This window comes from Podarcis pityusensis (assembly GCF_964106645.2).
Source record: "Podarcis pityusensis genome assembly, chromosome: 11".
Lineage (NCBI taxonomy): Eukaryota > Metazoa > Chordata > Lepidosauria > Squamata > Lacertidae > Podarcis > Podarcis pityusensis.
Genome location: NC_138036.1, coordinates 59,783,521 through 59,807,032, shown reverse-complemented (window position 1 = coordinate 59,807,032; position 23,512 = coordinate 59,783,521). Strand labels below are relative to the sequence as shown.

At 42.2% G+C, this 23,512-nt stretch overlaps 1 protein-coding gene across 3 annotated transcripts in view; it reads left to right on the top strand.

The window, feature by feature from the left end:
- Positions 1-23,512, top strand: part of VPS13A (vacuolar protein sorting 13 homolog A) — a 154,319-nt gene that overhangs the window by 29,542 nt on the left and 101,265 nt on the right. For all 3 annotated transcript variants that reach the window (XM_080972149.1, XM_080972148.1, XM_080972150.1), the window contains exons 11-17: positions 498-625; positions 3,552-3,658; positions 6,771-6,942; positions 11,192-11,254; positions 13,915-14,044; positions 18,206-18,300; positions 19,646-19,788. In XM_080972149.1, coding sequence (XP_080828275.1) covers positions 498-625; positions 3,552-3,658; positions 6,771-6,942; positions 11,192-11,254; positions 13,915-14,044; positions 18,206-18,300; positions 19,646-19,788 — 838 coding nt within the window. The remainder of the gene's footprint in view (positions 1-497; positions 626-3,551; positions 3,659-6,770; positions 6,943-11,191; positions 11,255-13,914; positions 14,045-18,205; positions 18,301-19,645; positions 19,789-23,512) is intronic.

Sequence of the window (23,512 nt, the reverse complement as noted above, 5' to 3'; positions counted from 1 at the left end):
GTAGGATGTATGTGATTTGTTTTTCTCTTTTTACTTTTTTCTTTTTCTGTAATCTTAAAATTTGAATAAATATTAAAAAAAAAAAAAAAAGAAAGTTAGGAAAGCTAGTGACTGTCTCAAGGCCAAATTGTGTTTTGTTGATGAGGTCTGTTGAACCACCACATTCCATCTACTATACCACACTGACAGCTGAGGAGGTTGCCTCAGGGATGCTGGCTCATTCATAGGTTCCCTCATTTCACAACAGAACCTTTGTTCTGTGCATAGTTCTACTCATATAGTCTACATTAGCAAGCACACTGCTTGCGATTGGGGAAGTGTTCACCAAGACAAGCGTTACTACCTGGTGAGTAGCAGGGAATCCTGTTTTCTTCGCTCACAATAGTAAAAAAAGAGAAGATCTCCTCATAAATTAAATGATAAAATTGTTTACATGATCCACTTCCCTTTTGACTGCCGCCTTCTAAAATTCTGTTTTTTGTTGTTTTTTGTTGTAGTATTCCGTCCAATATCAGCTAAAGCCAAGCTCCGTATGAATCCACGATCTGATGTTGACTTTTCTGCACCAAAACTAGATCTAGATGTGAATCTTCAGGATATAGCCATAGAACTTAATAAACCACAGGTAACTTTCCAGAAATGATTTTAATTGAAATAAACTTCATTTTCTCATGGACCCGGAAGCACATTATAACTTGACATTCCTAACACATTCCCTGTTGCAGATGAACTTTCTAAAATAATAACAATAATATAATGATAACACCCCCGCACCCCCACCCACCCACCCCTACAGCTGATCTTCATATGTAGATGGTGTCCCCCTGCTTGCATTGCTTCCCACCCCCTCTCACTGCCCCAGTTTCCCTCCCCAGAACTGTAGTGTGTGTTCTTCCTCACTTCCAAACCACAAAAGAGTTGGAATGTCTCCCCTCTGTCTCTCCCATCCCATAGCTTCCCTTCAAAAGAATCTCTCTTCCCACGCTACCCCATTTATCTTTCTTTCCCCCCTATTCCCATCATCTGCTACAAAATGTCTTCCTTTGGCCATAGAAGGTGCAAGGAGAGGCCCTCCGCTCCAGGTCATGGAAACACCTCCCTCTCCTATACTCCTCCTCGGGTGACTCAGTCAGATTCAGGTGGATTTCTGCAAGGGATGAATTCCAGATTCAGGCTCATTCCATGTGCCTCTTGTACCTGCTAGTGGCTTAAGACAGACAGTACAAATTATATAGAGAAAGAATTATCAAATTTGTGTTCCTCATGTTGTACACTGCCCTAGAATCTTTTGATAAAGGGTGGGGAAAAATGAATTGAATAAAGAAATAATTTTAATGTAACTGAATTGTGAGGCCAACAGATTTCATTCATTTCTGTGTTCATAATACCATATTATACAATGAGAGCAATAATACACTGAATGCATAAATCACATACAGTGGTACCTCGGGTTAAGTACTTAATTCGTTCCGGAGGCCCGTACTTAACCTGAAACTGTTCTTAACCTGAAGCACCACTTTAGCTAATGGGGCCTCCTGCTGCCGCCGCGCCGCCGGAGCACAATTTCTGTTCTCATCCTGAAGCGAAGTTCTTAACCTGAAGTACTATTTCTGGGTTAGCAGAGTGTGTAACCTGAAGCGTATGGAACCTGAAGCGTATGTAACCCGAGGGAGCACTGTATATCAAAAGAGACTGAATCTAATTATACAATCAACTCAGCTCAGTATCCAAAAACCTGGCTGCATTGATAAATTATTCAAGACACTAAACAGTAACAGAGAAAACAATGAAATAAACTATGTAATCTTATGGTCCATGAGAGGCTATCTCAGGGACTGTAGGAAGCATTGGACCATCCTTTCCAAGGGCAGAGAGTGTGTTCCAGCCTCAGAGAGGGAGATCCAGTATTGAATGCCCCTTCTCCAGTACTGCAGAATCTACTGCGGATCTCACCCTTATTATTTTGGTAAAACTGAAAAGGCTGTGTGCTAGGGATAGATCCAGCAACTTCTCAGTCCTCCGACATGCCTGCCCCACAAGCAATGGCAAAAACTACCTCCGTCCAGTTCTCGGTGACAAGGAAAATATTTTTTTTTAAGAAAATGAAAGGAAGGAGGAGTGCAAGAACATTTGTCTGCCCTCATGCCTTCCCTGCTGGCAAGGAGCACAGCAGGGCATTGAATGAAGTGTATCAGCTGCCTTAGGTCTTTCCTCCCTGTGCCTAAAATAGTACAGTGGTACCCCGGGTTAATACGTTCTGGAGGTCCGTTCTTAACCTGAAACTGCTCTTAACCCAAGGTACCATTTTAGCTAATTTTAGCTGCCGCTGCGCGATTTCTGTTCTCATCCTGAAGCAAAGTTCTTAACCTGAGATAATATTTCTGGGTTAGCGGAGTCTGTAACCTGAAGCGTCTGTAGCCAGAGGTACCACTGTGCTTCAAATATACTGTAATAAAGTTTAGATGCAACTTGTTGCCACCTGCTGGGTATCAGAGCAATATGCAGGAAAAATAACAAGTGTGTTCTATACATTGCAGACCTGCTCACAGTGACCCCCACCCCCAGAGTAAGGCCTGAGCCAAGAAGGGGGACAAACAGGACAGTCTGGGATTTAAGAATTGGCCACAACTTTATTGATTCCAGATGTAGGCTGGATTTGGCCTAGGCATTGGGTGTATATCGCTCACATCCCCTCAAATGACAGGGTCAAGCCACGTATGACCCTCCCAAGCCGCTGAAGTAAGCTCTATGGCCCATCTGCTGCACACCTTGGCTTTTGGGATAGGATGAAGCTGTTGAGGAAGTTTCTTCTTTTGCCTGGCTTCTTATCAGAAAGAAGTTTCAGCATGCCCTTCAGCTCATTGGTCAAAGACTATATGGTGCTAGTATCAGTCGGACATCTTGTTATTCATTGGGAGCAAGAGCTTTATCAACAATTGTCTGGGTCAAATGGGGAAATTTCTATGTTATGTTAATGTTATGTTGAAAATCAATAATAATTTCTATTTAAAACAAATAATGGTTTGGCTCAATTCCTTCTGGCAAGATTCTTAGGTCAGGGTCTGACATTAAAGGTTTTGCTTCTCTGTCTTTGCTTCTACAGCAGTCGTCCTCTTGGACAATTTGCAGTGCAGGATTAACTGCTCATTTTGGGATAAACACTTGATTATGAGCATTCACGTGTCTTCCTTCACTGAGTGAGCGAGAAAAATGAAATTTTCTGCAAATTTCCATTTACTCAGTAAAAAGAACAAAATTCTGTTTCACCCAGTTTCACCCAGTAGTTAATCTATAATTAGTTAACCTGTGCCTCTAGAGCAGAACATGCTTTCACTCGTATTTGTCATGTTTAGTGTGATTTTCTTTTTTGGCAAGATGATGGTTAATGCAGAATCCTACTTGTATATCTGCATTTCTCTATTAAATACATTATTGGCAGTTTAAAAAAGAAAGTTCTGCTAACAAATAGCTTGTACTAAAAATAATGTTTTTAAGGTTCTGTTATAATTCTTTTGTAAGAAAACTCCTAAGTGTAACATTTTTTCCTGCAGTATTTCAGTATTATGGAGCTTCTTGAATCAATTGATATGATGACTCGAAATTTACCATACAGGAAATACAGGCCAGATGTTCCTGTTCACAACAATGCCAAGAAATGGTAACGTATCCATTTTTGTAAATAACTTGCTTCTAAAAATTACCTGTGAGGTTTTTTTTTTATCAAAACAACATTGTTCTTTCTGAGAGAAAAATCAGGCATGAATTCATTTTCAAATATATTTTCCAGGAGGGTTTTAGCTCATCTCTTGTACATATTAATTCATATGTCTTTAAGCTGTGTATTGAAATGTGCACAACATAATTACAACATATTTCAGACGGTTAAACAAGATAAGTTCTGTCCAGTGTCATACTTGGAGTAAAGTCTTTAAAATCAGTGGACTTAAGTTAGTCATGAATAACTCAAGTTCATTTCTAATAGGTCTGTTCTGAGCATGGAGATGAGCATATTATTTACCATAATCTGGTACAACCCTATGATTGGAGATGAGCATATGTCCCTCATTTCTGTTCTACTGCTTTTCTTTTGGAGGCTTAAAAAAAAGTTAACGCTGCCTGTCTCCAGAAGGCCTCTATTCTTTGGAAGAAACAAAAAGTATCACCTAGAGCTACTTTTTTTTACTATGGCTTTTCTGAATTTGTAACTGGTTGGCCGACCAAACTCAAAGAGTAGTCATTAATGGTTCCACATAAACCTGAAATAAAGTGACAAGTGCGGTGTCTTAGGGTTCTGTCTTGGGCCCGTTGAGGGGATGCTCATAAAATTTGCAAATGGCAACAAGCTGGGAGTGGTAGCTAATACTGCAGAAGATATGATTGGGGTTCAAAATGACCTTAACAGATTGGAGAAACTAACAAAATGAATTTCAGTAGGGACAAATGTAAGGTTCTGCATTTAGGCAGGAAGAACCAGCTGCACAGATATAAGATGGGGGACACCTGGCTTGCCAATAGTACATGTGAAAAGGATCTAGGGGTCTCCACAAGCTTAACACGAGGCAGCAAAAAAAGCTAATGCTGGCGGTTCGAATCCCTGCAATGGGGTGAGCTCCCGTTGCTCGGTCCCTGCTCCTGCCAACCTAGCAGTTTGAAAGCACGTCAAAGTGCAAGTAGAGATAAATAGGTACAGCTCCGGTGGGAAGGTAAACGGCATTTCCGTGCGCTGCTCTGGTTCGCCAGAAGTGGCTTAGTCATGTTGGCCACATGACTCGAAAGCTGTATGCCGGCTCCCTTGGCCAGTAAAGTGAGATGAGCACCGCAACCCCAGAGTCGTCCACGACTGGACCTAATGGTCAGGGGTCCCTTTATCTTTATTCTGACTTATGTCCAATTCTGGACACTGCAATTTAAGAAGGATATTGACAAGCTGGAACATGTGCTGCAGGGGGCAACGAAGATGATCAAGGGTTTGGAAAGCAAGCCTTATGAGGAATGGTTGAAGGAGCTGTGTATGTTTAGCCTGGAAATGGGGAGACTGAGTGGAGATATGATAGCCATCTTCAAATATCTGAAGGGCTGTCACATGGAAGGTAGAGCAGACTTGTTTTCTCTTGCTTGGAGGGTAGGATTTGAGCCAGTGGCTTCAAGAAGGTAGATTCTGACTCAGCATCAGGAAGAACTTTCTGAGAGTAAGAGCTGATTTGAGGCGGTTGCTGATTGCCCAAATGGGTTGGATATTATCCCTCGTCACGTGATGGAGGCAGGAGAGCAAAGAACTCTGGGAGGCAGGTGCAGTCCCCTCAGTTTTTCTCTCTCCTGCCTGATGGATCAGATCTTTTCCCCTGGCTCTCACTGATCTTCCTTTTCAGTTAACTTTTTCAAATTTCAGCTGTTCCTTATTGTTGTTTTTTCTGGTGTTTTCCAATTTTTCTTATTTCCCTTTAATTTCCTGCTGAGTTTGGTCTCTAACTTCCCTTTCTCTCTCTCTGCTGAGGTAAAAAAAAATAAAAAAATCCTCCTGTGTCTTGCCGCTTCACTCTTACTTTTTCCTTGACTTTCCCTTCTTTCCTTTCATTCAGCCTCTACGAGAAAACGTGTCATATTCCTGTCAGTTTGCATTTCTTAATGCAGAAAGTATTGATCTCATGTGTAAAGATCTTTCCTATTCTTTTCTATTCCGATCAATACAAGAAACTACTAGAAGCTTCTATGTGTGAGAGAAGCATGGGCAGAAGGGTTAACAATTGTTTGGGTTATACCTTCTGGGAAGCTGCTTTGAACTAGTTCTCTTATCTCTATTCTGCAGAGTCATGCTGACTAGAAATATAGGCCAAAAGGAGCCTGGGTCTTACTTTTCTCTTTATCTCTCTTCCTTCTGGTGTGGTGTTTCTTAGTGCTAAGGTTTAGTCTTATTATGAGTTAAGTTCATAAATGCTGCAACTGGATTTTATATGGACTGAGCCAATCCTGATTGTATTGGATTTGATAACCATTACGCTCATTTGCCTTCAGCGCAAGTAAAGCTCTGCTGAATGAAGTACTATTAGGACAATTGGTCTTACCTTTTGAAGCATAGATTTGAGAAAGGTTGCTGATGATACACATGGTACCCATCTCTACTGTGGTCTGCAGTAATATGGGAAGGAGGGGATTTACTATACATTTTCCTTTCTGGCTAAGATCAATGTCTAATGCTGCTTGGCAAAGCTGAAAAAACTGAGGGGACCGCACCTGCCTCCCAGAGGTCTTTGCTCTCCTGCCTCTGTCACATGATGAGGGGTACTACCCAACCCATTTGTATCATCAGCAACTTCTCAAATCTACACTTCAGGGAGCAGATTCCCTCAGGAGCTTGTGGACTCTCTTTCACTGGAGGTTTCTATAAGCAGAGGTTAAATGGCCATCTGTCATGTACTATCTAGCTGAGATTCCTGCATTGCAGGAGGGTGGACTAGATGTCCCATGGGGTCTCTTCCAGCTCTACTATTCTATGATTTTATGAAATGTTACACATTCCAAAAATGGAAAGCTGGACAAATCTGGATTCTGCTGAAATGTTGGCGCTGTTGTGGTAAAAAGTTCCAAAAATTTGGTAGGGGAGAATTCCATAAGCATCCCATAAGAACATATTAAACTTTTGTGTGCTTTGGAGGAAAATCAATAACTGGGTTCTTTTGCACCAAATTAAGACTCATACTAAGATGTGCTTTAAAAGGAAAAATCCTTTTTCATATTGTGCTTTCCCAAAATGTTTTCTTTCCCCCCATTAGGTGGAAGTACGTTATATTTGGCATTCTTGAAGTAAATGTCCAACCGAAGTTACAGATGTGGTCTTGGGAACATATTCGTTACCATAGGAATAAAGTGAAGAGCTATAGAGATCTGTACAAAACAAAAATAACATCAAAGAAGCCTGCTGAGGAATGTTTGAACATGCTGGAAGTTAGTACTTTGAAATTACTGTTAATTTGGAGATTAACTTTTATAATAAACACTAAAAATTCTGTCTGCTGTTCCTGATAGATTTCTAAATGCTGGTGTTGCATATTTACTTACATATTATGGTACACCATTTTAGTTTGTGGGGCATCATATTCAGTGGAAAGGGTGTTCATCCTGTCGCAAGACACTAGACAGGAGCAAAGACTTGTGGGAAACAGGCTGGACTCCCTCAGCTTTTCCTCCTGTCTAGTGCAGACAGTATGTTCCTTCTGGCTCTCCTGACTCAGCTAAGTTTTTTACTAGTTTCTGAACCCCCTTTTTTTCTTTAGATTTACCTTATTGTCATTTTAGTTTTACAGTTCCTTGTGTGTTGTGGTTCCCCGCCCCCCCAAAAAACCCGCTTTCCGTTGCTCTTTCCATTTGGTTGTTCTGCTTATATGCCCCCTTTCTTTTATTCCTTAGTTGTTTACTTACATTGATAAATTTTCCAGAACCGGTGCCCTTGCCGCAACACCAATGGCCGTTCCCGCCTACAGGCGCAGCGGCCCACTGCCAGCGCGCTCTTTTTCTTTCCCTCAGCAGCCTCTGCGGCCACTGCCATTTTTCTGGGGTCACAACTGTATTTCTGTCTTTCGTTTTGGTGTGCGCGCTACTTGTGTGACGGGTGGTGTGGTGCTTGCGTTCTCCTGCCCTGATTTAAAAACAACTTGGCCACCTCCTCCCGGTTTGCTGTTTTTACACTGGCAACGAAGTGAGTGTCCCTGTTACGTCCTGCCTGCCTGCTTCTCTTGGCCTTTGATCTTGAAGCCTGCCTGCCTGCCTGCCTGCCTTCTGGTTTGCTTTGGCGACGGCGGAGTGCCTGCCCCTCATCCTCATCCTCCTGGTCAGCGGCTGTGACAAGGAGTGAGGCTTTTGCCTGCCTTTTCTCCTGGTCCACGGAGTGGCAAACGGAGATCTTTGGGCTGAATATATCTATTCCTCCTCCCGGTCCATGGTGTGGCAAATGGAGTTGAGTGTTTATTTGGTGAAAATCAGAGGCCTTTTGTTTCTGTGTGTGTGTGTGCGCGCGCGCGTGCGTGCCTCTTTGCTGTTCTAATGGCACATGGAGAACACTTGTGGCTGAAGCAGCCCACCTCCAAAAAAGCAAAGCAAAAACAGCATGGTGTCCTCTAATCTGGGGGATTTGCTAAGACTGCTCCCCCAGACCTTCCAAAGAAGCGTCTTTCTTCCATAATTTTACCTCAGTCCCAGGCTTGCAATACAAAGCAAGCCTCAGCTCCTAAAAGTGCTTCCACTCTGTCAAGTGCTAAGACTATACTGCCACCTGCTGGCGAGGGACAGATTGATGCTTTATCAGATTCTGAGCCAGAATTCTTAGGTTTTTCGGCAGAACAGGGACAAGAGTGTCATGTTCCCTCGCCAGCCACTTAAGGTGCCCCACTCCACCCCCCCACTTCTCAAACCTTTCCAACCTCATTGATTGAGCAGTTAAAGAAAGCCCTGATTGCTTCACTGTCCTCTGAATTGCATTTAACTTACTTACTTACTTCCAAAGAAGCAGCCTAAGTTTTTTTTTTTAAGCAACTCATTCTGCCACCGGGGGGGGGGCAGTTGGAGTTGGATCTTAGGGTCTTTTCCCCTAACACCTTCATCTCTATGGGAAAAAAGGCTGAGGATGAGTTTTCTTTTCCTTCCTCTCCACCCTCTTTGCTAGAAGCAGAAGTTGATGATGATTAGAGTGATGGTTCTGTTCAAGACGAATCCTTTTCTATAAGACTGTTCCAAGAGGCTAGTGCCCTCATCCTGAAACATAAGATAATGCACACATTGGAATTATCAACTCCGTCTCATAAAATGTCAGCCTCAAAACCAGAGAGTGAGGTGTCTTTACTAATAACAGCACTTCAGCTACCTTTATGTCGGTGCCATCAGTATTGAAGGTGGTTGTTAAGTCTGAGCTTGACATGCCTATGTATTCTAGAAAGAATAATGCCCTGGCTGACGAGTTATATGATATGGATCCTGAATTCATGGCATACATTAAGATCCCTGCCACAGACTGACTGGTGTTAAATCTTTCATCTCATCATCTGATCCCTCGGGAGGGAAATGCCCAACTCCGGGACATGACTGACAGGAGGCTGGAGTTCGCTCCATGTAAATTCATGAAGAAGAGTTTGGATTTGATATCCCGCTTTATCACTACCCGAAGGAGTCTCAAAGCGGCTAACATTCTCCTTTCCCTTCCTCCCTCATAACAAACACTCTGTGAGGTGAGTGGGGCTGAGAGACTTCAAAGAAGTGTGACTAGCCCAAGGTCACCCAGCAGCTGCGTGTGGAGGAACGGAGACGCGAACCCGGTTCCCCAGATTATGAGTCTACCGCTCTTAACCACTACACCACACTGGCTCTCAAGCAGCTGCCCTTTTCTTAAGAGCTTCCTGGGTTGCTTCATCATGTGACCAAGCATGCATTGTGTGGCTTGAGGACTTATTGCAATCAACACCAAAGTCTGAGTAAGCTACTAAATGCTCGGGCCTTTATGGCTGATGCCTCTATGGATTCCGTTCAATTTTCAGCTAGAGCAGTAGTGTCCCAGGTAGCGGCTAGATGCACTTTGTGGCTAGAGCTGGAATGCGGATGCAGCGTCTAAATTGAACTTTTCTACCGTTCCCTTTTCCGGCAGTCACCTTTTTGGGAATTGAAAAATGTCCTTATTGAATCAAAGGAAAAATGGAAAGTTTTGCTAACCCGGAGAGATTACAAGTGACCGGCCAGTTTCTCAACAAATGCTTCTCAGTCTCAGTCCTTTCTCCTCTTTGAACCCAAATAGACAAAGGGACTTTAGATTCTGATCCCACCCCTTTTGTTAACATTTTCAAGGTAGGCAAGGGTTCCAGCGGTTCCAGGCTTCCTCAAATGCAGACAACCAAACAATGAACTCAGTGACGTCTCTTGTGGACGGCTCATCTTTCTAGCTTTCTTCCCGCCTGCAAAAGTCTGTCTCCGACTGCTGAGTTAAGGAAATTGTTTCAGAACGTTACCTAATAGACTTCATTTTGGTTCTTCCCGATCATTTCGTCCCTTCTCCACTACCAAAAAACAAACTTTGTCTTCAAGCTGTTTGGTCTTTGATTCACTGTCTTTCCATGGGAGCTATAGTTCCAGTTCCTTCCCACCAGCGTCTTTGTGGTCTCTACTCCATATTCTTCGTTGTGCTCAAAAATAGGACAGAAGAAATGGCACCTCAGTCTCCTAGTGAAAGCGCCAACCTTTCAAGAAGCACTCAAAATAGCATCCTTCTCAGCACCCTCTTGGATACAGTGAAGGGGGAAGTGTCTCTCCAGAGAGGATAGTCAGGATCAAAGCAGCAGCATCTCTTTTGATTTCATTGAAAGTAATGTTCATCAAATTTATTATGAGGCAGCCTGCCATATTTCTAGAATTCTTCTGTGCTCTTATTTCATTTATTTATACTTCCATTCTGACCCCTAAAGCCCTAATCTTCCTTCACTTTACCCAAAGCATTTTTCTATTTTCATAGCCCCTATTTTGCCTACTCCAAATTTCAAGTCCCCATTTATATTTAGTCATTAAGTTTGAATTGTACTAGTACAGAAATGAAAAATAAATAAATAAATAAATAAATGAGGACTCCATTGGGCTCTGATTCTTTACTTTTCTCTATAGCATTCTGTAATTTGATTTCTGGTCTCCTGCAATAGGACCTACCTAAAGCCACCCAGCCTCTTTCCTATATCCCCTGTGTCATTCCCTTCAGTACTCCTGAAATTTGTATTTTACTATGGTGCCTTTTCAGAAAAGAGTTTGGTAGTAATTTAAATACTAATAAATTTATTATGGCATAAGCTTGTGTGGACTAGAGTCTATTTCTTCAGATGCAAGAAGTGTTACTTTGGCAGGTTGATGGAGTAGAGGGAGGAATTGTAAACAGTGAGATTAGAGGGAAATGAAATGAAAATTACAGTGTGTAATTGCTACATTAAAGTTTAAATATATGTAACTATTCACACAGTAGTGTTCATGATAATACAAATATCATTTAACCTTGATAAATTGTAACGCAGCTGTTTCACAAATTTCTCTCACAACTTCCTCTAACTCTGACCAGAGTGGTGGGGGGAGAGATCTACCAGAACATTTCTCTTTTCATAAATAATTATGGAGGAGCCATTTTGCCATTTCTCTGTGTAGTGACATTTTATGTTACTTTCAACCCCCTTTATAGGAACTAGAGAAGACCTTGGACATATTCAACATCACTCTGGCAAGACAACAGGCAGAATTTGAGGTAACTGCTCTAAAGTGAATTTGATTTTATGGAAACCATGAGTTAGTTGTTTAACATCTTTGAGGTTAAAAAGATTCTATTTGCTCCTTGCTTGGAGAAATGCATAGAAGTCTTCAACAACAGCAAGCTCAAATTAAACTTCCGTGGAACAGTTTCTGTGTATACATTTCAAATAAGTTCCAGGACCTCAGTCTTGGCATCTCCTTTTGGGATGTCTATAGATTCAGCAATTAAATTTTCAAGTTATAGTTACTTATTAATATGCTTCCAATATAATTTAAATTACCAAGCAATAACATAGGGTTGCACTTGCTCCTCCAGAGCTCCCACATTCTGATACAGATCTTCTACACACTTGCTCTATTCAGGGCTTTTTTGAGCCAGAATGCCCCTGGAACAGAGTTCTGTCACCCCCAGGAGGCCAGGGAGGGAGTGGGGGAGAGACCTGAGCAGCCTCAGCAAAACTCTGCTGCACCTCTGGCTCATGAGACCCTCCCCAGATCCCAAAGCAGCCGCCCTCTGCAGCTCCAGAGGGGGTCTCCTCAGGAGCAGGAGGTGCAGTGGGGCTTTGCTGAGGCTCTCCCGCCTAACAGCTGACCTCCCTCTCCTTCAGCTTTGCAAACAGCCCTGCTCCTCCTGCTTGCTTGCTTGAGCTGGAGAGGCAGGGCCTCTCTGTGAACCAGTTGAGCAGAGGTGCAGGGAAGTTCATTGCACTTTGCAAGCTGTTCTGTCTCTCCTTCTTTCTCAAGAGGAAGAAAGCACTTTTTCATGCCTTTAAAGCCCCCTTTGCTGCTTTCTGCCTGTTTGTGAGCTGAGCTACCCAGCTCAGAAAGCAGGATACTGCCTTGAGCAGGGGTCAGCAAGGCTTACTGGGCATGGGCCGGATCACTCCCGCGGAGATTCCCTGTGGGCTGGACTGGCGCAGTGCGATGCCGGAAATTGCTTCTGCGCAAGTCCATGGTGCCGGAAATCGCATCTGCACATGTCCAGATGCCGAAAATCGTGCATGCGCAGAAACGATTTCTGGTGCTGCGGACATGCGCAGATGCGATTTCTGGAGTCACGGAAGAGAGTCCCTGTGCCGCGCTGTGCCGGTTTAGCGCAGCGCACGGGGACTTGCCGAGTGGGCAGCTTGGTTTGGGGGTGGCTCATGGGCCAGTTAAGCAACCCTCATGGGCTCCTTCTGGCCCATGGGCCTTAGGTTGCCGACCTCTGGCCTTGAGCCTTCCCTTCCCTCTTCCAGACAGAAGCTGTTGCTTAAAATTAAGGGGTGGAGGAGGAAATTGCTATTACTTTAAAGCCCCCTTTGCTCCATTCTGCGTGTTTGTGAGCTAGTTCAGTGTTTCCCAACTGAAGGCCATATGGTTATTCCAAGGGGGCCACAGGTGAAAAACGTGTAAATGGGCCATAGTGCAAGGCTAGGGGGCCACAGAGGGAAGTGAGAAGTGAAGAAAGGAAAATCATTTTTAAAAATCCTGATTGGCTGGCTATCTGCTTAGCCAATCACAAGCAGGTAAGGGGGCAGCCCACCAGGGCCTAGTGCTCCTTTTTCTTGGAGCAGTCCCGGTTTGTTTCCAGGGGAGGAGAGGGCGATTGCTGAGGCTCCTGCTTTGACCAGTAAAGCCCGTGATACAGAACCCCAATGTCCAGTAAGTTTGGGGGTGGGGTGGCAGTGGGTAGGGCTGGGTGAGCCAGAGCTGCTTGTTGCCAGTGCTGGACCTGGTGGCAGCCTGGGTCTGACTCTGCAAGGCACAGGGTGCAATCCACCCCAGCACCTAGCAGAGTGGGGTCGCCTGCTGCTGCTGACTCCTTAACTTCCCCTTTAAAGCAGCTCATTTAAAAGTTAGGATTGCCTCTGAAATGGGAGAGAGCTCTGTTAAGGCTTGAGGCAAAACATTGGATGGAAAGGGGGGAAGGGGAAGGAGATTCTGACGGGACACTGCAATCCTCATCATGTCTACTCAGAAGTAAATCCCACTCACTCCAGTGGGTCTTGCTGCCAAGTAAGTCAGAGTCAATCTAGGATTGTTGGTTTTGAGGAGAAGATAGGATGTAGAGAAAGCAAAGCAAGGAGGTAGTAAAGAAAGAAAAAAGGGGGAAACCCTCTGAAGTAGCCCTTGTGTGTGTGTGTTGGCTCTTGTGGATTCACAACAAGGGAAATTGCCATCTTGAGCGAAGGTTGAAGAAGCAAGGGACCAGACACCTAGTGAAAGGCGCATAGTAGGAATCTGAAGTCACAGTGCAAGCCTAGCCATGTTTACTAGGAAACAATTTTTTTAAAGCAGGAACTTGGGGGAACTGAGTTCCCTTACCTTTTTTAAATTAATGGGGGGGGGGGACTGGAACAGATATATACACCCAATGCCCAAGCCAAAAATCCATCTACATCTCTAATCAATTAAGTTGTGGCCATTTCTAACCATTTCTAACCCAGATCATTGTCTGCTTGAGTTTATTAATCATTTCTTACATTTAGCCACGGCCTGGGGGTGGGGGGTGGCACAGCGACTGCACCCGCGATCTCTCTATCTAGCCATTTATTTATTTATTTTGTGATGAGTTCTACTTTCCCTCCCCCCCAGGAAAACAAACACTGGCTCTATTGAATAAAGATATTGAATGTTAAACTTTAAATAAGATTGTGTTGTTTTGCGTAATAGGCAACTAAGGCTGGATTAAAGATTTTCAAAGCAGGGGCTAAACAAGATGATGAAGACTCTGGTGGCTGGTTTAGTTGGATGTGGGGTTGGACTGGAGGAAAAGGCAAAGAATCCACACAAGAACCCAAAGGTATGTATATGTCTATTTTGATTTAGGAATATTGTGAATGTTCCCAAATTGCACAGGTTGGGAATAATATGCTGTCAACAGAGGCCTGCTGAAACTGACAAGTCTTCAAATGGTGTATAAATGCCATCAAAGAGTCTGGAGTTCGCATCTTGCAATGTTGCTATGGGGAATACCCTGATTTTTAAAAAAACAACTAGATGCCAAACCCTGCAGAGAACTCCTTTTGTAGACTGGAGATCCAGGGACCATCCAATTGCGCTGCAACTATTAAGAACGTAATGAGTTCTTTATGTTAAGAGATTTAACTCTTAATTGAAGTTTTTTTTAAAATCTTGGAATTTCTATTTCCTAATACAAGACCTTCAAATTCTGTATCAGTACCAGCCTTCCTATAAGTCCTCAACATTGAACATAAATCATAACCATATTTAGCAGGTGACTGGAAAAGCTGAAATTTGGATTTCTACCTATTTAATTTATTGTTACTGTTACTGTTCAGACCGCTTTTTTCCATGATGAATATAAACCCAAATTAATTATCTGTCAGAAAGCCATTGGGCATATCTGTAACAGGTGAATAGGAAAGTTGTATTTGCTGAATTTCTGCTTATTTACTGAATTTCCCCTGAATATTTAGTGCATTTTAATTCCTTACAAATTTGAGGTGATTTGTACTCTCAGTCTGAAAATTGGTACAAAGGATCTCTTGGTAAAGGGATAGGATGCATTCTGTGCCAGTTTTTAAATGCCTGCTGAAAACTTTTCTGTTCCACCAGGCCTTTGCAAGCAATTAAAATTACATCCTTCCACAATGGTTAATTAACGTTTATTTTTAACTCTCTTAACTTTTATGGTTGTTATTTTTATTGCTGTAAACTGCTTTGATAAATTTTTTTAAAATGACATAGTGGTAAATAAATGTTTTAAGTAGAAGAAACAGAAAGAAAAGGACAAATTCTAACAATGTTACAAAGAAACAAGTCCTAGTGATCACCCAAACACCAAACCGCCTTGCATATATAAAGGACAATTTTACTTAGTTCAGCAAATTAAAGTGCAACATGCATATCAAAGCCTGGAGATGCTTATAGACATACAGTCAACTAGTGGCACAACTCAGCCAATAATGTATGTAGTAATAGTGTCATACACAGTTGAAACAAGTAAATCGCTCTATAGTTAGTTATCTACTGGAAGCTCAAAGTCTTGTAAGTGGGAACAGTTGCAAGAAAGGGTTCTTCACATGGCCATACAGGGGTCATACATAACTAGTAATCGCAGGCGGGCACCTCCTCACCGTCCCACGGCGAAAGTAGTACAATGGATCAGAAGACCTGTACTCTGGATGTTAAGCAGGTTTTGCAACAGCTTCTTGGAGGGAGGGGCCGCCACCACTTTATTAGCAATAGGGAAAGCCAAGGGCCAGTCTTGTAACTCCCTTCACCCAATAAAAAGGATGCTTGTTAGTGGAAAACAAAAATAGAAACCCAGCCTACATGCCTGCTCCATGGGAGAATAATAATACTGTCAATATATATATATAACGCATATGGAGAAGATTTTGTAGAAGGGGGAAAAAGCAGCTCACCCTTAGCTGAATTAAGTATCACACAACAATGAAGCATCCAAGTTTATATATCAAAACAGTTTAAAATCTGCTCCTGAATGCTGGAAGATCTGGATTTGACAAATAGAGTTGAATGTCATCAGCGTACAAATGATATTGAAACCCATGAGAATGAATAAGCTGGCCCAAGGTTAAAACGTAAAAAGAAACGTAAAAAGAGACCCAAAATACAACCTTGGGGAACTCCAATTGTAACAAGAAAAGTAAATGATGAATGACCTGTAGAAACAATAAATGAATGGCCTACAGATACTAGGCAACCCACCTTAGACTAGTATCACAAAATCCCAGGTCACTGAGAAACCCACCAAAAGAGCATGATCAACCATATCAAAGACTGCAGAAATAAAAAAAGATTAAGGATAGAATATAAGCCTTTTGATTTGGCAATAAAGTCTTTACTGATCTTCATAAGAGCCATTTCAGTGGAGTATAGGGAACGAAACCTATATTGCAGAAGATTCAGGCCCAAGCTAGAAGAAAGAAAATCAAAACAGAAAGAATAGTGTGCCCCTAAAGTTTAGAAGCAAAAGGCAGCAGAGAGATGGGATGATAATTAGAAAGAGAGGAAGGCTAAATAGGTAAATCGCTGCTGTTTCTTATACGGTAGCTGTATTCTATTGCTGGTGTTAAAATTTGAGCTGGACTTTCAGATTTTCTTGTATCTTCAATATTTGTATGTGGGGTGTAATACAAGACTGCTTTTTGGCTCACTATTGTTTAATCTCTACATAAATGAAGGCTTTCAGTAGCTTTCTTGGCCCCATCCCCCAGTTGGCAGTCAAATTATGCAGACAATTTGGCTCTTATTTCATTATCTGAAGTAGGTGTAAGAATATTGCCATCTAAATTTGAAATTTATTCTAAGCAGGAAGGCTGATCTATTAGATATAAGAGCAAAATAGTTGTGTTTGCCAAAAGGCCTAGGCAGAATAAATGACTCTTAGATGGCTATACAGTGGTACCTCAGGTTAAGTACTTAATTCATTCCGGAGGTCCGTTCTTAAGCTGAAGTACCACTTTAGCCAATGGGGCCTCCTGCTGCCACCGCGCGATTTCTATTCTCATCCTGAAACAAAGTTCTTAACCCGAGACACTATTTCTGGGTTAGCGGAGTCTGTAACCTGAAGCGTATGTAACCTGAAGCGTATGTAACCGAGGTACCACTGTATTATCAAACACTGTAACTAATTTAAATACTTGGAGCTTAAATGTGGAAGCCACTTACGACATCTGCCTTTTTACTGGAAGCTATAGAGATTGTTGTCTGATAGAATCAGTAATAAATGTTTTTGTTGCTAAACATTGTGATTATATTCTGTACAGGGCAATCACAGTTTACACTGACTTATGCAATCACAGCTTTATGTAGACCACCAAAAAATAAATAGAAAGGGGTGGGAGATCCTAGGTTACTAACCTTAAAGGCTCTTGAGATCTTGCAAGGAAATCTCAAGTTCTCTTGAGATCATGCAAGGAAAACCATGGAAACAGCTTGCTTACTGAGCTCTGGGGCAGTTGTGTGAGGTCTCTGGGAGGCTCCTGCAGCGTCTCACAGGATCTCAGACAGCCTCAGTCTCATGAGATTCTAGACAGTGGGGACAGTTCCTGGGGTTGTTCTGACTTTGCACAATTTTGCCTTTCCTCCAGGAATGTAACCCTTGCGTAAATTGCAGTTACATGTATTGCCCTTTACAATTTTTTAAGGAATAAAGTCCTCCATTAATTTCAGAATTTTGTAGAAGGTCAATCTGATTGTTTTCAAAGGTGATTTTAAAATTTAAATAGTTTAGGAAACATTACAATTTTAAATTTTGATTATTTGCAGTTTTCTTTTGGGCAGTAGGACGCCTTGAAGTGGGATAGTATTCCTCCTATTGCTTGAAGGCAATAAATCAGCACTCCAAAGGAACCTCTCTATTATCTGTTCCTTCTGAAAATTCATATACTTTAACTTTTTTGTGATTTATCCTGTAATGACAATTCACTACAAATAATACAAGTCTGACTGACAGACACATTGGGGAACAGCCAAAGGTTCTCTTCCTGTGATGGAAGGAGGCAGAAAAGTACATTTGGATTCATCCATTATTCTGTACCCTTGATAATGCAAGGTTTTGAATTGGTGGCTGAATGAACTTGCTCTGAGATCAAATGCCAAGTCTTCAGTCTTATGACATTGCCTCTATGGAAAGGCAAAGTAGCATAAGTGAAAGCGGTGTGTTTACAACTTTTACTAAATTATAATAATAAAAAACCAATGTATTGATGTAGTGTGTCAGGTATGCCATGATGCATTATGAGAATTGAGGTGTTTTTTATACTGAATGCATTAACTCCATGATGTCTACGACAATAGTGTGTCATACAAAACGTAAACAAACTGAAAAAGACACTATGAATCAAAAATTGAGACACTATATGTACTTTTCCTTGTTTGTTTGTTTTGTGACATAAGAAAATATTTAATAAAATCTAATAATAATAATAATAATAATAATAATAATAATAATAATAATTGTTTTAAATGGTAGGCATTGAACAGCTTATGACCCCACAAGAAAAGGATAAATTATATGCAGCAATTGGTTACAGTGAAACAGCTGTTGATCCAACATTGCCCAAAACGGTAGGTATTATTCACTTTGTATAGTCTAGCATTTGACTTTATCTAAAGTCATGGTATCTTACAAAAGAAGAACAATGATTTTCAAGTTTTCAAATTCACGTGATCAGTATGCAAGAAAGCTGTAGTGCTGGCTACCTCCCAGAGGTAGCAATATATGCACTCTATTTGCATACAAAAGTGCTCTAAACATTCTATATATAGTTGTAAATATACTGGAGAACAATCACTCTGTGTTTTATACATTTATACATTTTTTTGGCAATGTCAGTGATTTTTAAGGTGTTAACCTGGTGATTACTGTTTTTCTCCAAATGCAACTGAAGAGGGAGAAAATGTCTGGTGAATTCTTTATTTCTGATGTAGCACTGTCTCATCATGTAATAAGGGGTGTGTGTGAAGTTTTGACCTGTGTACTTCACTGCAACACTGCTTTAACTTTAGTAGAAATTCACTTGAGTCGTATCATGTCAAATAAAATTTGGAAGGCCATGTTTTAAAAAAACATTTTGCATGCCTTAAATTCTGAATACAGTTTGAATATTTTTGTTCCTCAAAATCTTTCATGTTAGATGCAGTTACAGTCATATGCTAGTCTAACAGTATTACATACATGGCATATATCTAACTCTTCCTGTGCAATGAATTTTTGAATTGTGAGCTGATTTTTAAAAATCCAGTTCAGCATTTTCACATTAAAATACATGTGAAAAAATGCAGTTGCAACTGGACCTTTTATCTTTTGTGTGTGTGTTTGAAAGGAAGGGTGCATTTCCCCCTTTACTTTCTGTTTGTTCAAAAGCTTGTATAATTGATTTTATTAGTCAGCTATCAATATAAACATTTTACATGTTGGCCACATATATATATATATTTTGCAGGGTCAGACTATTGTCCAATTTTAGGCTTGTCAGAATTTTTTGTGAGCAAAATCCTGAAACCAGGGTGTGATTTCAGGGTATGTGGCAAAGTCGGGGAATTTGAGGGAAAGCAAGCAACCAAATGTTTGTCGAAATAGCAGCTCTTCTTCTGTGCCCCTTTAACTCTAGAAGCCCTGCTTCTCTAGCAAAAGGGGCAACTAGAACTCTGCCACTTCCATATTTCTTCCGCCCAGAAAGTTCCTTTATAACTGTTAGAAAAAGAAAAGAATGAAGATAAGTTTTCATTCACCTCCCCTGAACCCCCCTCCTAAAAAGGCTACTGCAATTAGGAATAGCAGTTAGGGAACCTATTTTGGTTCAAGCCTACTGTCATGGGATTCTTAATTTCATATTATAAAATTGTATTCAAGTTTGTATTTTATTAATATATTTTGCTAGCCATGATATATTTTTGTCAATTTGTACAGTATGAAGCCATCAAACTTTATGTAAAACTATTAAGCATGACTGTATCAATAAGGGAAAACAATCAGAAACCTGAGCTGCTGAAACTTGCACTAATTGATCTGCGTACAGCAGTAACTCAACGACCTGGTGCTGAAGCAATAAGGTAGGCATTTGTTGCATTCATATTTATTCCTTGAAACAAAATTAGTTGATACTTCTGATTTGAAAACATAATTTTAAAATTTTCCAGTTTCATAATAAGCTATAGAGTGCATGGCACTTGGAAAATGTTACTAATTTACGGTGGTTGCTGATTATCCAAATGGGTTGGGTTACTACCCTCTTTACGTGACGGAAGCTAGGAGAGCAACAAACTGGTAGGTGGGCACAGTCTCCTCAGTTTCTTCTCTCCTGCCTGATGGAGCAGAACATTTTCTCCAGGCTCTCTCTGTACTTCACAGCTAAGTTCCTTTACTTTCAACTTCTCTTTCTGGTTCCCTCTTATTCTCCTTAACTGTTTTGTGATTATGTGTGTTGATTTCGATCTCAGTTCTTGTTTGCTTTCCTCTGTTGAGGTAAAAAAAAGAAAAACTCACTTTGCTGCTTCACTATTACTTTTGGTTGCCTTCTGTTCCTTTGCTTCCCTTTTCCTCTGCTGCTGGCAAGGGTTTATTATTTTACTATTTCTTATTTTTCCTGATTGGACAAACTATTCCCTCCCCCCTGATTTCTCCATTTGTGGCTTGGATCAATTTCCACCACCAATGGTTGCCGCAGTCTCCTGATTGGCCGATTTCAGACCAGCGCGCTCTGCTGTGCAGCGCAGCTGCGTACTCAGCATTTGGCCTCTTAACAGCCATTGGTTTACCATTGCAGTACCAGCTGCTTCCACTACACCAGAAGCCGCTTTTCTCCTCCTGAGTTGCCAACTGCTACTGCGCTGCATGCACATTTAAGTCACCTGAAGGACTTTCTGCCTGTGTCCACAGTACCGTATTCGCCAGAATATAAGCCGCACCTGCAATTAAGCTGCATCTTTAAAATTGAAGGGGGCGGGGGAGAAAAAAAGACAATACACGGGCTGCTTTCTGTGGGGGGAGCCACGCTGCTTTGGTGGCGGCCTTCTCCGTTCTTTCCAGTGGAGGCTTGAGAGTGGTGGGTGGGCTGCGCTCCATTGCCACGTGCTCCTGGGCTACCCTCGGAGGGGGTGGGAGGGAGCCACGCCACTCTGCCAGCAGCGTAAGGTCGCAAATATAAACTGCACTTATATATTATAAACCTTTCTGTCTGAATTTGGAAAAAACAGTGTGACTTATATTCGGACCAATACGGTATTTGGCATTACCTCAGCAGTCCGCAGCTGTGTGCTGTTTTTCAGAGTGTGCAGTAGTGTTTGGGCCAACTGCACTCTTAAATAGCTCGCTCTCTAATGGAATCCATGGAGGTTGTGCATTGCCCTGTTAATGTGGCACCAAAAAAGGCAAAGAAGAAGGCAAAGCACATAGATCTGTCTGCAGAATTGCTTAAGTGGCAGAGATTGGTTATTAAAGGTTTGCATATCAGGCGACATCATGCTTCTGGATTGCTGTTAAGATCTAATACTCCACTTGGTCCTATTGTTGGGAAAGTACCTGCCCAGACTCAAAAAAACATCAACAGTGGATTGCGAGGTTCTGCTGCCACCATGTGGTAAACTCAGACCGGATAGTATGTCCTCTGGTTCTGAACCTGAGTTCATGGGGTTTTCAGTTAGTCAACTGGGGCAGGGGATGTCACACAGCCTGCCACCTATCTCAAGACTCTGCAAGCCTTCACTTAGCTGCTGGCATGATTGATCAGTAAGGATGCTTCCATTGCTTCTATTTCCTCAGAACTTCACATGGGTTTTCAGGCCCATGATGCAAATTCCTTGCTTAAAAAACACAGCTCCAAGGTTAAAACGGCTGTGGGTGACTCGTCCCCTAATGCCTTTCAAAGACCGGAGGAAGAGGTGGTGGCTCATGATGGTCTTTTACCATCCTCTCATTCTCAACTATTTGCTTGTGATGAGGAGGATGAATGGGGTGATGGGTCCTTACAGGATGAGAAAGTTACCACTCTGCAGTTTACTGAGTCCAATTTTTGTATATTTCTCCACTCTCTCTCAACATGGATGCGCCAACCTCCCCTTCTAAACAAAAACCTCAGTATTCTGGTTAAATTGCCGTGTTGGCACTTTGCGATAAATAAGTGGGTTTTGGGTTGCAGGTTGGGCACTCGGTCTCTAAAAGCTTCACCATCACTGGTCTAGAAGGAGCACCACTTTGGCAGATAAGCTTTATTGTCTGGAGCCAGATTTTATGGCATATCTTAAGACTTCATCTGCAGGCCATCCAGTTGTAATTTATTGCCTGAGGAAGGGGATGTTCAACTGAGGGATATGATGGATAGGCGTTTGGATTTTGCCTTGCATAAGGTGCATGACGCCACAGCATTGTTTATGTGGGCGGTGTGTACAGCTTCCTCTTGTGCAAGGGCATGCATGATTGGGTTGGAGGCTCCAGCAGACCTTAAATAAATTATTGAAGGCACAAGCCGTTATGGCCTACTCAGTTTTCTGCCAGGGCAATGTCACCTCAAATTGTGGCATGCCTTATGGTTAAAAAATTGGCAGGCGGATGCGGCATCTAAAGTCAATTTGGCCACTGTTTCCTTTGTGTGTGTGGGGGGGGGGGACACACCAGTTTGAGGATGGGGCATTGAAGGATGTGCTTATTGAATCTAAAGATGAAAGAAAGGTAATGAGTCAGAAGGAGAATAGGAGACATGCCAGGTGTTTCTTCCCATATTTTCACCAGCCTCAGTCCTTCTGCACCTTCTGTAATCAAAATCAGCAAAGGGACTTCAGGTTTAGGCCACAGGAGTTCAAACCTAGATTCAAAGGCAGACAGGGCTCCCAGTGTTTCTCCAGCTCTGCTGGTCCCCCAAACACAAAAAAACCAAAGCCAATGACTGGATAGCCAGGTGGGGGGTCGACTGAAGAAATTTCTCCCTGCTTGGCAACAGTCAGTTATGAACCAGAGGGTTCTAGAGACCATTTTGCAGGGTTACAGCATAGAACTTACTGTGACTCCCCCATCCCGCTTAATTCCATCACCACATCCAAAGCATCCAGAGCATTGGGAAGCAGTTTGGACTTTCAAGTTTGACCTACTGAACATGGGACCCATTGGTCCAGTCTCAGCAGAACAGCAAATTCAAGGACCTTACTGAACCATCCCTCCAAAAAGGCCACAAGAAGTGAAGGCCAGTGCTGAATCTCAAATTCCTCAATCGCTGAGTGGTTTACAAGAAGTTCAAGATAGAATCTCTCAGTTTCATCAGAGAAGCGCTCCATGTGGGCGATTATCTTTTGCCCATAGATCTCCAGGATGCCTGCCTCCAGTTCCAATGCATTCCTATCAATAGCAGTTCCTGAGGTTTGCTTTAGGCAATCTTCATTGCAATTCCTCGCTCTTCCTTTTAGCTTGGCTTCCTCGCCGAGAATTTTGTCCAAAGTGATGGTCACGCTAGTGGCACATTTGTACCTTCAAGGGAATCATGTGTATCTGTACATGGACGACCTTCTTGTGAGGGCAAGAACACTACAAGGAGCTCAGGATCATCTCCAGGCAGTGATGATGGCCCTTCAGTCACATGGATTCTTGATAAACAAGGAAAAAAGCTGCCTTGTTCCATCACGGCAGATTATCCATCTGGGAGCCATGCTGGATACAGTTCGGGGGTTGGTGGCTCTGCTGCCAGAGCGCATAATCAAGATCAAGGTGGTGTAATCTCTGCTGAGATTGTCCAAGGACATGACATCAAGCGTCTGTTGGAAATTTTGGGTCTTTGTATGTTAGCTTCGC